General features: G+C 35.6%; 1 protein-coding gene across 3 annotated transcripts in view; it reads right to left on the reverse strand.

Annotated features, from left to right (window-relative positions):
* Positions 1-12,949, reverse strand: part of AHCTF1 (AT-hook containing transcription factor 1) — an 80,995-nt gene that overhangs the window by 12,060 nt on the left and 55,986 nt on the right. For 2 of the 3 annotated variants that reach the window (XM_059941231.1, XM_059941220.1), the window contains 8 exons: positions 12,348-12,498; positions 11,751-11,901; positions 11,308-11,415; positions 8,966-9,158; positions 6,853-7,056; positions 5,762-6,176; positions 4,028-4,151; positions 1,469-1,566 (listed from right to left, as the gene is read on the reverse strand). In XM_059941231.1, coding sequence (XP_059797214.1) covers positions 1,469-1,566; positions 4,028-4,151; positions 5,762-6,176; positions 6,853-7,056; positions 8,966-9,158; positions 11,308-11,415; positions 11,751-11,901; positions 12,348-12,498 — 1,444 coding nt within the window. The remainder of the gene's footprint in view (positions 1-1,468; positions 1,567-4,027; positions 4,152-5,761; positions 6,177-6,852; positions 7,057-8,965; positions 9,159-11,307; positions 11,416-11,750; positions 11,902-12,347; positions 12,499-12,949) is intronic. The other variant, XM_059941209.1, reaches the window with a different exon arrangement.

Here is a 12,949-nt window from a genome sequence, read left to right on the forward strand (position 1 = left end):
AATTTCTCCTTATCTTTCACCTTCCTCTTTAAACAAGCTTTATTGGCGAAAAAACAATAAAATATTAAAAATCTGTGCACACTCCTTGACCCAGCAAGGCCATGTTTAGGAATCTGCTCAAAAGAAACACTGACACAGACTGTGCAAAGATGCATACACAATAATATTCATTGCAGAAATGAGATAGCAAAACAAACAAAAATGGTCATCAGCTCAAACTGTTCACCAATCAGCAATTAGTTAAGCATACCACAGAACATCCATACTATGAAATACTATTACAGCCACTAAAAAGAACAGAATTAATCTGTATTAATGACATGGGAAAATATCTTAAATATACTGTTAAGTGAAAAAGAAAGTTGTTTTTGATTATAATAAATTTAATTGTTAATAATTTATAATAGTTAACATTTATTGAGCTTTTATTAACAGTGAAAGCTATTAAATTTTATAGACAAAGAAACAGAGGTATAGCTCATAGTCTTATACATAGTAAGTGCAGAACAGGGTTATGAACCCAAGCAGTCTGTTCAAATCCTTGGTATTCTCTATCCACCGCACTTACCTCCTCTTTCAACATATTGGGGAAAAATGCACAGGAAAAAAACTCAGGGAAAAGACACTTTCTTAATAATAGATTCTTAAACTGGGTAACCGGGTTATGGGGATTTTTACTTTATATGTGAGACTATGATTTCCTGATTATTTTACAGTAAATATATATTACATTCTTAATGGGGGGCGGGGTGGGGAAGAACAGGTCTACTCAAGCTTGTCCTAAGCCCTATTCATAATTTGACAGGCAGAAGGATATAACGGTTAAGAGTGTGAGCTCTAGAGTCAGACAGTGTCAACATCGTATGTGAAATGCTTAGACAAGTTCTAGACACAGGCATTCAAGGTGTCTGCTTTCCCTAAACCCAACTGTGAGTTCAATGAAGAAAATATATCTTCCTCATCTCTGTATAGCCAGGGTCTAACTGAGAGGAGGCACTCAAAAAAAAAAAAAAATACAAAACAAATTCCATGTATCTGTTCATTTTCCCTGGAGCAAATTCAGTCATTTGAGATTATTTTCTAATAATAATAAGCCAATCTTGGCTATATGTTACCACAAACACAGAATAAATATGGAAGTTTCCCTGTATATATAACTGAATCTCAGAAGATCAAAAAGCAGGTGTGCAGCCTGGCTGGGGACTGGTAATTTACTTTGCTCTTCTTTAAATATGTCCACAAAAACCATTCTAAGACTTCCACTATGAGAACCATAGAGTGTTTTATAAGCAACCCACTGTTTGGTAGCTGACACACCTCCTCAGAATTCTATTTTTAGCTGGGGAAACAACTGGAGAATAACTGAGATAAGAAAGTCTGATTATCCAGATTCTTTTGTCCTAAGAATAGAACACTCTTTAGACACAACACTAAAATGAAATAATTCTAAAGTCAAAATAATACATACATTTATTGTTACCTGCTCTAATTGTAGAGGTACAGGTTTCAACAGATACTAGTCCTTCGTCTAAAACAGGTACCTTGGACTTCGGGGTGAGGATTTTCCTTTAGAAATAGAAATATATACTTTAGTGTGTAAGAAGATTTCATCTGCTCTAACCCGCTTTACCCAATTCTTACTTTTCATTTTGTTCATGAAAACTGAGGTTCAGAGAAAATATCATGCAACTTCATCCAGAATAATACTAAATAATTTACAAGTGAATTTAGAAACAAGTAATGCTGTATTTGTTTTTCCTATTTTCTAATTGTTTGTTGTTGAATACAATGGCATGACCTTAAACTACAAATAAAATGATTTTAAAATGCTGGTCAGTATAAATTACACTTAGGCCAATTTTTAATTATCTGTGGCCATATTCTTCAAATAAATCTATCAAATATTATGGACATTTCCCCCTTATACTCAGTAGAATCAGATTCAATATTTTTTTTTTTTTTAATAAATTTATTTATTTTGGCTGTGTTGGGTCTTCGTTTCTGTGCGAGGGCTTTCTCTAGTTCCGGCGAGCGGGGGCCACTCTTCATCGCGGTGTGCGGGCCTCTCACTGTCGCGGCCTCTCCCATTGCGGAGCACAGGCTCCAGACGCGCAGGCTCAGTAGTTGTGGCTCACGGGCCTAGTTGCTCTGCGGCATGTGGGATCTTCCCAGACCAGGGCTCGAACCCGTGTCCCCTGCATTGGCAGGCAGACTCTCAACCACCGCGCCACCAGGGAAGCCCCAGATTCAATATTTTAATGCTAACTGGAAAGCACATGATAAATGACTCAAAATCGGAGACCAGTGTGACCTGCATTAATCCACTTGATAAGTGTTCTGGAAAGATGGTGACAGTGGTCCCTTTCTATTCTGAGCTGGCCTTTCCCTAAAGCCAACTACAGCATGCTGATTTTTTAAACTGGACAAACTGTAAAGTAAATTCAAGAAAAAGTATGTAATTGGAATATACACACATTTATTTGTAGGTATATTTGTAAGACTTACCTCAATCACAATATTTATATAGTAAGGATAACTAAGAACCCACAACCAAATAAGTTTACATTTAAAAAGGAACTAGCTTGCCAAGGACGGTGAATATTCACCTAGATTGTTACTGATGACCACAAAGTTTCTGGTCAAGTGAATGCTCTTTTGATTTGCCATTGTTGTAATTATCCATCAAACCCATTAAAATAAATAATTAGTTTTCATTAAAATTTTAAAAACCTTAGAATTAAACAACAAAACAATCTTGATAATCCTTTTGTACTGTTTCTCCCTCTTTTTCCATGAAGGCCTGGCAAAGATCACAGTTAATCAGGATTTCTCTTCTCAGAAGTGAAGCATCTGATTGAGTTCAATGTATGAGAGGTGACTATTATGACACTGATTTTTCTGGGTGGTTTGTGAAGTCACTCTCAAGACTCATAAAGTAATGAACCATTTACAACGCCTTAAATTATCACATTTTATGTGGGCTAATCTTAGTAAATTACCCTTACTACTTCTTGATAACTGAAGCTGCAACTTTTTTGGTATTCTCTACCACAGCGGTCCCCAACCTTTTTGGCACCAGGGACCAGTTTCGTGGAAGACAATTTTTCCACGGATGAGGGGGGATGGTTCAGGCAGTAATGTGAGCGATGGGGAGCGACAGATGAAGCTTCACTTGCTCACCCGCCACAAACCTCCTGCTGTGCGGCCCGGTTCCTAACCGGTACCGGTCCGCAGCCCGGGGGTTGGAGACCCCTGCTCTGCAACAGTGTTACTCAAAGTGCTGATATACAATGTGTCCAGTCTTGCAATGAGATAAGGAGTTTATGCCAGAAGGTCAATCAATTACTTCAATGATTAGCTCAGCTGACTTTCAAAAAAGGCTACTGATATATATTCTAACAGAAGCTGCTATCTTGTTGTAGACCATAAACTGGGAACTGGCATCAATCTTATTAGACTGCACTTTAAGTAGCACTGCCATACATCATCTAGTACACTGGCTAAATGTGTTAAGTGCTAAATGAAACGGAATAATTGGGAGCATAACAGTTCCAGCAGTCACTGAAAAACAAAAACTGCCAGAGTCTTGTATCAATCAAATGGCAGGGAACACTACTGCCTCTGAACCATCTCCCTTACGCTCTGCCTTCGTGCTATAGGATACACACCTTATCACCCTGAAAACACTGAAAACGGGAGAGCACGGACGGATGTGTGGCTCTGAGTGACACTTTTGGTTTTCAACAAAAATAGAATCACCAAAGAATATTAAAGAGTTCTGTCTCAATTTATCATGTCTCTATATATTCAGGAAACATCTGGTATCATTCTCAGATTTCATAATAACTACGAAATAACACACAGTTGTACAAATGAACTTCTTTCATAACAGAAAACATTACCAAAATGGAAATGCCAAAGATCAAAATAAAAGCTAATCTATGCATAGAACAAATATCAATATTTACTACTGCTTCACAGTTTCATTAAACTTTATTAATATTTGAAATTTTCTCTATAAACTTACCCTTCACAGACTGATGGTACACAAAAAGAAGCTTCAACTCCTTGAATGGGGCTTAAGTTATTTAATCCTGAAAGTGCCCCCTGTGCAACTGAGAGATCCTTTGTTTCTGCATCTTCTAAAGTGCCTATAAATCACACAGTTAAGAACATTCATAATTATTTATGTTAAATGTTTAGTGATTACTCACGGTCTTGGCCTATTACTTTTTAATAAGTTGTTGGGTCTGCTTTTTGTACTTTTAGATTTACTCCATTGGCATCAGACTGCAAGTTCCTTCTAATTCTCTGAGCCTAGGCCAAGAGCCCCCCTCCCAACCCCCTCTCTTTCATCTACCACTCACACTTTTGGCTTAACAGGCACTGTTGCAAGTGTTTTACATTTAACAACTCTCTTAATCCTCAACATCCAAAGCGGTAGTACTATTACTCCCATTTTACAGATGAGAAAACAGAAGCATATGGTTACACTGCTTATCCCAGATCACAAACCTAGCAACTAGCTGAGCTAGTAAGATTCAAATCTAGCTTATTTCACTCTAAAGTCTGTGCTACATAATCCCCTACAAAAACAATAAAAATTTCCATTTGAGACTGTCTAATCATTTTAGGACTCATCAATGAAGATATTGCCATGAACATCCTTGTCGAACATTTACCATTCAAATATTTTAGTGGAACACAGCACATCAAAAGAATAACATAAACTTCTAAACATATGCTATTTATAAAGAGAGTCCTAAATTCTTAGAGCAATTAATAATGTGTATGTTTATTAAATAAAGACATCATAGCCCCAACTTCACCACATTCACATTTTAAGAAACCTTTAGTTCAGCTTAGGCAGAACGTATTTCCCCAAAGAAACCACTATGACACAGATTTTTATACAAGTATTGGGTTTTACATATTTAAAGTTAGGAATTACCTTTAAATCTATGCAGGGGTAAGAAACATAAAAATAGAGTAAGTTTTCTGATCCACCAATTCTAAGCCAAATCTCTCCCCTTCCTGGTGTTCTACTGGTCCCTTCTACGTTCCCCAGTGTAGCGCTTATCAAACTACATTGTACATGCTTGTTTGATATAATCCACTAGGTTCAAAATTACATGTGGGCAGGTGCTATGTCTACTTATTACTTTATCACTTAACACCTAGCACACACAAAGCCGGAGCCCACCTGTTGCACGTAAATTAGAGGCTCAAAATTTTTTTGACAAATGAATATAAAGACAATAAATTCATGGGTCTTTGGACATTACTTTTCAGTTTCCAGTGATTATTTTGGAGGTAGGGATGGAGAGTAGAATGAACTTCCTGTTTTCTGAGCAGCTTTCTAGAAAGTTGAGGCTGCTGTATGGATAAGTTAATCTAGTCTGTAAAGGCAGTATTATTATTTCTCATAGCTATAGGAAGACTTTAAGTCACACTGAAACCCGGCATTTCTTCCTTAACCATTACCGTTCTTTTCCAAATTTCATTTCCAAATGAAAACAGAACACACATTAAGTTCTCCTCTCCTCAAATCTCACACCTACTTATAATGAATATAACAATATAAGTAAGCCATATTTGTAAGTGGAAAGAATTAAGATACGTGTATTATGTCTAGAGCCTACTGTGCTGTGATCATATAATTATTTAACCCTGATGCTTCTCTTATGACAGAAAAACCTCTATTACAAATTTTACTGAAGAGTATCAGTGGCCATTTTGAATATTTGGGATGAGTTCTTACCCATTTGTTTCTCCAGGTCTGGAGGAGTTACTTCCAATTCAAATGTATCTTTATCACTGTTCTCAGTCTGTTCAGTTAAATTAGTAATTTGTTCAGTGGAAGAGCGTGTCACTGGCTTAGAGGCCATGAAAATACATTCAAAGTCTCCTGGTGATGGAGCATCCTGATACTCCAAGGTAGTCTGGTCTGATCTGGTTGAAGTATTGCTATTTTCTATGCTCACATCCAGTTTCTCCAAACTTTGTGAAGTTGTATCCTGTGACCTCACATTCATTTCTTGATGGTCCTTTTCAGGGCTATTCAGGGGAAAAGATGTTGCCTTATCTTTATTCTTCAGCCATTCAGTTTCTGCTGGAACTGCACATTTATGGAAAGGTGCAGTAATAAATGCTTTTGTTTTGCTGTCATCTGCAGCCTGTTAAGTAAAAGGTTTGGAGAAAAATAATTTTACTAGTAAAAATCAGTCACGTCTAAGCTATCCATCCCAATCATACCCACCCTCTCCACGTTCCATTTTTCTCCAAATTCTTTTCTCCACCAAAATTCACTTATTCTAAATCCATTCTCTTCAGATTGCTGATTAAAAGTTAATGACTGTTAATGGTTCTCTAACTGGTGATAGATCACTATTCCCAAAAGACTAAAACACAGAAGAGGCAAGATGCCCAATAAGCACCAACGAGTTCCTATTAACCTACAGTGGAGCTCTGAAGACATACCCTCCCTAAATAGACAACAAACTACGAACTTAATAAGAGAAGCAGTACAATACGGGTTAAAAAACAAAGAAATTTAAAAAAACAAAACAAAACAATTCTAGTCCCATTTCTACCATCAAATAGCTATTTGGTTATAGATAATTTGACTTGGTGCTTCTAGCCCTATTTTCTTCACCTGTAAGTGACGGGTTTGGCTTAGCCAAGGCCCTAAAGTTGCCTTCTGAACTAATGTCTTCTGATTTTATGACTACCTGCAAGACTGTATATAAAAATCTGTAGTGATATTATACAAATCAATTTATCTAACTTTTTACTTATAGGAGCTAATATATTCTTATTAAATCCTTTTGTTCCAACTATTATCAAACTTACTCCAGCAGTCCATTTTGTGGTTATGCCTTCTTCCATGAATGAAATTCTAGTTTCTTTAAGTCGTAAAGGAGGAGTAAGAGACCTTCCAGGTGACAAAGAGGGAGACGCTAAAGGTGTTGTTCGAAGACCAGACCTTAGGATGGATTGAGGAGTGAACTCGGCAAATCCAGGGGAAGTAACTGACATAGCCAAAGTCTTAGCTTTCTATGACAAAGAGCAAATGGAATTCACCATTAGTGTTTGTAAAAGGCACCTACATAAGGACAGACAGGGCCAAGCGAGTCACAATGGTGGCTATATTCTCATCTCCAATAAAAATATCAATAAAAAGTTGTATCACACATTACTGGAAATACAAAATTCTGCTCAGGGCTTTCTATATATAAGGGTATAAAAATAAAACATAAAGCTGCATCCATAATCATTCTAAAGACCTTGGTTATTCCCAGGTTTAAGTTCAACATTATAAAGTGCTGAGATAAGATAATTTAACTACTGCTTAGAAAACTTTAGTTAGGTGAAAGAGATGATAGTGTGTGATGAACAGAACCTAGTTTAATTATAGCAAGCTAATCTAAATTAGACTGACTTTAAGACTGTTTTAGAAAAAATACAATTGCATCACATTGGAGTCAATAGTAACTGAATTACTTATAAGAATTCTGACTGGTTTACTATAATGAATACAAATAATTAGCATAGGAACTAGTTAGTAGAAATATTGATAATTCCTTCACTTAACCTCTCTTCCAAAGGACTAGTAAACAGATTATTGGATCCTATTAGATTATTAAATTCCATTAGAACTGTTACAAGGTTATATTGAATTTCTTCCTAGACTCATTTTTTAAAAAAAATTAATTAATTAATTAATTTATGGCTGTGTTGGGTCTTCGTTTCTGTGCGAGGGCTTTCTCTAGTTGTGGCAAGCGGGGGCCACTCTTCATCGCGGTGCGCGGGCCTCTCGCTATCGCGGCCTCTCTTGTTGCGGAGCACAGGCTCCAGACGCGCAGGCTCAGTAGTTGTGGCTCACGGGCCCAGTTGCTCCGCAGCATGTGGGATCTTCCCAGACCAGGGCTCGAACCCGTGTCCCCTGCACTGGCAGGCAGATTCTCAACCACTGCACCACCAGGGAAGCCCTCCTAGATTCACTTTGGTAGCAAGTACAAAATTATTCCCTCATTTAATTTCATTTGAACTTAGCCCTAGAGAATAAAATGTGAATGTTTTTCTATAGAAGAAAAAAAGTTAGAAATACTATACTGGATATTAAATGTCAGGACCTCAGTTATCTTAGCAAGCTTCTTTTCAACTTCTTTTAATAACTATTTTAGGTCTAGCATTTATTAAAGTATCTTTTATCCAACTTGAAAAATAAGAATTCCCTGGCTTCACTCTAAATGCTGGATATCCAGAAACAATTAAGAAAAAACAACAACAAAAAAGGAAACCTTCTGGGACTGAATCCAGAACACTGGACAACGAGCTTGTGGATAACATACGTGAAAACATTTCGACAATGGGAGGGTAGAAGTCCACTGTTACCAGTCATCACAAGTTTAGTTTTGTGGTTTCTCAGCTAATAATTTACCAGACAGGGTGAAGGAAAAAGCAATTCCCTACTGATAATAGGAAAGAGTAACAGTTTATAATTTTATTGAAGGCGCCAGAATTTTAAAATAAATTTTTCTAAAAATATTAAGAATTAAAAAGTATTTGATAAAGGAAAGAAATAATGGCAAAATGCTATCAGAAACTGAATTAAAAAAAAAAACAAAAGCAAACCCAAGAATATGAAAGCATTTTTCAAAGGAAAAAGGCCTATTTATAATAACCACAGAGGCTTGCATTACTTTCAGAGCAATGTAACTGTTAACCTTGAGCATAATGCCAGTTAACCACAAAGGGTAAATTTAATAAAGTCTGTTTCTGAAAACATAAAAATACAGTAAGCATTGTGGAAATATATCCACAGAAAAGAAAAAAGGAAAATAAAGGCTTAAAGCCCCTTATTACCCAGAGATATCAATTATAAACAGCTTATTTCTCTCTGCTACTTGAAAAGTAAGAACTTCCTAGCTTCACTAGGAATGCTAGACATGTTAATATTTACCTTAACTACAAGAGGAGTTTCAAGTAAATGTAATTCTGAAGCCCTGGAAGCATTGTGACGTGATCCGTTTGACTGTGAATTTACTGGCAATGAGGTGGATGCCAGGGACAAAGGAGATCTTGTGGGGCTTTGCTGAAGAAATCCCGAACACTGAGCAGGCTGGGGGACAGGATGAACAACCAAATCCAGCAGCCTGTAATCACAGTATACATATCAATAGAAAAGTCCTGGTAACACACTTGAGTTATACTGAAGAAACAAAAGAATTAGTATCCCATTTAATAACGCAGACTTCTATATTCACTGGTAAATATAACCATATGAAAATATAAATTCAGACAAGTATATTACTGTAATGCCACCCTTAGTTCCAGAAATCAAAATTAATTCAATAGCAAAAAAGAGAATTATGAATTCTAGATAACAATTTGGTCATCCTCCTGCAACCCTGAAAAGGAGTTCTAGCCCTCCTCCCTCCCTTTTACCAATATTTACTGAGCCCCTACTATGTGCCAGGCATTATTTTCAAATGAAGATGAACTGCTAATGATTTAAATACTCAAGAAAACAAGGCAATGTTTCCCTAGCAATCCATTTGCTACAATTCACTTTCACAACATAAAAATTCCTTTCACCCACATGTGAGGTACATAATGAATACTGGTTTATTTACCTTTATGGTTCTGATCACAATAAAGACTAGACTTACCAACCAAAAAAAAAGTTAAGTTTTCTCAAATTAATGAGGTTAGTGGCAAAAGAGAATCACAGGATTCTACTAAATGGCTTTCTATAGTGCCCTGGACATTTTTATCATATCAAATGATAGGATAGAGAGCCTTAACACTTTTATTATCGCTCCTTTCTTGAACCCCAGATCTATTAAAATACAAAGGAACTGAGAAAAAGTGACTTGTGGGAAAAATATCGAAACTACTGGTAGGAAAACAGAATGCCAGTGATAATGACATCCATTTGAAGCAATCTTCTTACCATCTCCTGAGGGTAATTAAAGGAAAAGAACCTCAATCTAATAAAATCTAATCCAAGAAAGGGAAAATCCTTTCACGATTTGAAAATATATCCATTATGTACACTACAAACAGCTTTGGCCCCAATTGCTTTTAAGTTATTAACTTATTCTGAGTACTTTATTCTTAGTATCATAGATTCAGATAACTTTATTCCCATAAAATTATGTCATTCTGTCATTGATAAAATGTAAACAATCAAAAATTTCCAACAATTATGGTCATATTATTGAAGAGAATCATTACATTGAGACACTTGTTTGTTCTCTGCTATTGATGATTATGAACACTTTTCAACTCTCCAATGTTCTTAAATAAAATAAACACAATCACAATTTCATGTTGGATGCAAAATTTCAATTTAACTATTTACTTTTCTAATACCACAGGTTAAGAAATAAAATATTATTGCATCTGAAGCCACTTAAGACATTTTAGTAGGCTCTGTTACACAGGAACAAGCTTTAAGAAGCCAACCAAGATTAGGTGGGATTTATGAAAATAAGCTTTATTCATGGGTCAATCAACAATGAGATTAAAGAAAGCAAGTTAACAGTTTATTTTGCTCATGATTTTAATAAAACAAAGTTTGCTTCTTTTCCCTAGGCAGTCTGAAATCATTAAGCAAAAATTCTAAGTAGACAATCAGCTGATGCAAAGTTTCTTAAAATTAATATAATGCTGCCCAAATTATTTATTTACAACAAGCATTAAAAACTCATTCAAGAATTTAAAACAGTATTTATAAAAATTTTAAAGACAATTTAAAAATTACAGTGTAATTATTAAGTGTATCACCTCACACTGGTCAGAAATGGCTATCATCAAAAAGTCTACAAATAACAAATGCTGGAGAGGGTGTGGAGAAACAGGAACCCTCCTACACTGTTGTTGGGAATGTAAATTGGTGCAGCCACTATGGAGAACAGTATGGAGGTTCCTTAAAAAACTAAAAATAGAGTGACCATATGACCCAGCAATCCCATTCCTAGGCACATATCCAGAAATGAAGAAAATTCTAATTCGAAAAGATACTTGCGCCCCAATGTTCATAGCAGCACTATTTACAATAGCCAAGACATGGAAACAACCCAGTGCCAATCAACAGACAATTGGTTTAAGAAAATGTGGTATATATATAATGGAATTAGTCATAAAAAAAGAATGAAATGTTGTCATTTGCAGCAACATGGATGGACCTAGAGAATACCATACTAAGTGAAGTAAGTCAGATAGAGAAAGACAAATTTTATATCACAGTGTAATTCTTATCTAACATTGTCTTTTAAAAGTGATTTAATAAATTCTTACCTAGAAATTTTTTGTGATGCTTTTGAAACTGGTGTTCCAACAAATGCCTCAGGCAGCTCTGGATCTGGGAGGGAATATACTATAGGAGATGGTTCCTCTATTTTAGGACTACAAAGAAAATAAAAATTTAACTTTTGATTATGTATCATGAGGAGGATTAAACTACAAATGCTATAAGAAGGTGAGATTAGATGGGAGAAGGGGGCTTTCATTTTTTTCCTTAGGGCATTTCTGCTTATTTACAAATAACGATGAACATAATTTGGTTTTAAATTTAAAGACAAAGAACATTCTTCTTGCAAGAAAAGTAGACAACATAAAAAAGAGTTTTCCTTTTTACATACATTAATAAGCTCTAAGGCTGGATTGTGTTTATGAATGCAGCTGATATCCAGGAAAGATTAACAAGTAGCATGACTATAAAAGGTGTAAGAAAAACATACCTATTGTAGACAGAGACGCTATTTTTAGGTTCATTACTTGCCCAGACCTCTCCAATTTTAGATAACACATTACTGATGAAAGTAGATCTTGTTAACACAGTCCCTGTTACAGCTTGCTTTGGAACTGCTGATAATGGTTTTGGCCTAGAAACTGTAAAATGAAAAAGGTAGGATTTAATTTCATCTCTAACACCAGAATTTTAATAGTAGATTAATATGAAAGATTGGAGAAAACGAAACACAACGTAAGAGCAGTTAAAATTATATTTGGTTTAGCAACATCTATGCAGAAATTTAACAATTTGGGCTTTTAGGAGATGGTAAAATAATTATTCTACATGTTTTCTAGAAGTTAGATAGGAGTCTTCAAATGAAATAAAAAGAGTTCCGTCATTTTGTATTAAATAAACTGTAAAAAGTTCCAAGAAAGCTTTTGACTTCTTGGGGTAGAGTAGCCAGTAAAAAAAAAAAGTATCGCTGTGATGAATCAAAGCAAAATTGAGCTAAATAGAAGATAATGATGGTTTCAGAAGATAATCAATCATTCAGTATGTTTTCTAGCCCAATACTTTATCACATTTTTCAATGATATCTTACCTTCTCGAAGAACTGATGATGCTGACAGATGGTAAGGCTTAGCTCGCTCAGTGGCTAATTTTCGCTGAACTCTAGGAAGAATTTTCCCATATTGGTCTAATATAGAATTTCGAGCCATTGATCTCTCTCGCAAACGAGGATCACGATCATTCTATTGAACATATCATAACTGGTAAAAATTTAATCTTCAAAAATGTTAGTGCTATGTTTATATATTTACCATTTAAAATATAATTATGAATACGCAAGAATATCTTCATCCTTCCTACATATCCATTCTTCCAAACCAAGGACCTCATACACACACCTAACTGCTTCATCAGTCCTTACCTGTCACTAAATTCCAAGCCTCTCCTTCCCAGCCTTGATTATTCACAATGAAAGCAATCGTTATCATTTACTAAGCAACATATTCACACACACCTCTGTGCATCTTCACAAAGAGATACTGTCATTTTACAATTGAGGAAACCAGGGTTCAGAGGGTGTGCTCATTTGTTCACACAGAGCAAATGAACAATTAGCCCAACCCCTACAGTCCATACTTGTTGCACTATTTATTTCCTACTGCTATCCTCTACCAATTCCTCTTGTTTTCTGAG

The sequence above is a fragment of the Balaenoptera ricei genome, chromosome 1 (genome assembly GCF_028023285.1).
Source record: "Balaenoptera ricei isolate mBalRic1 chromosome 1, mBalRic1.hap2, whole genome shotgun sequence".
NCBI classification, from domain to species: Eukaryota; Metazoa; Chordata; class Mammalia; order Artiodactyla; family Balaenopteridae; genus Balaenoptera; species Balaenoptera ricei.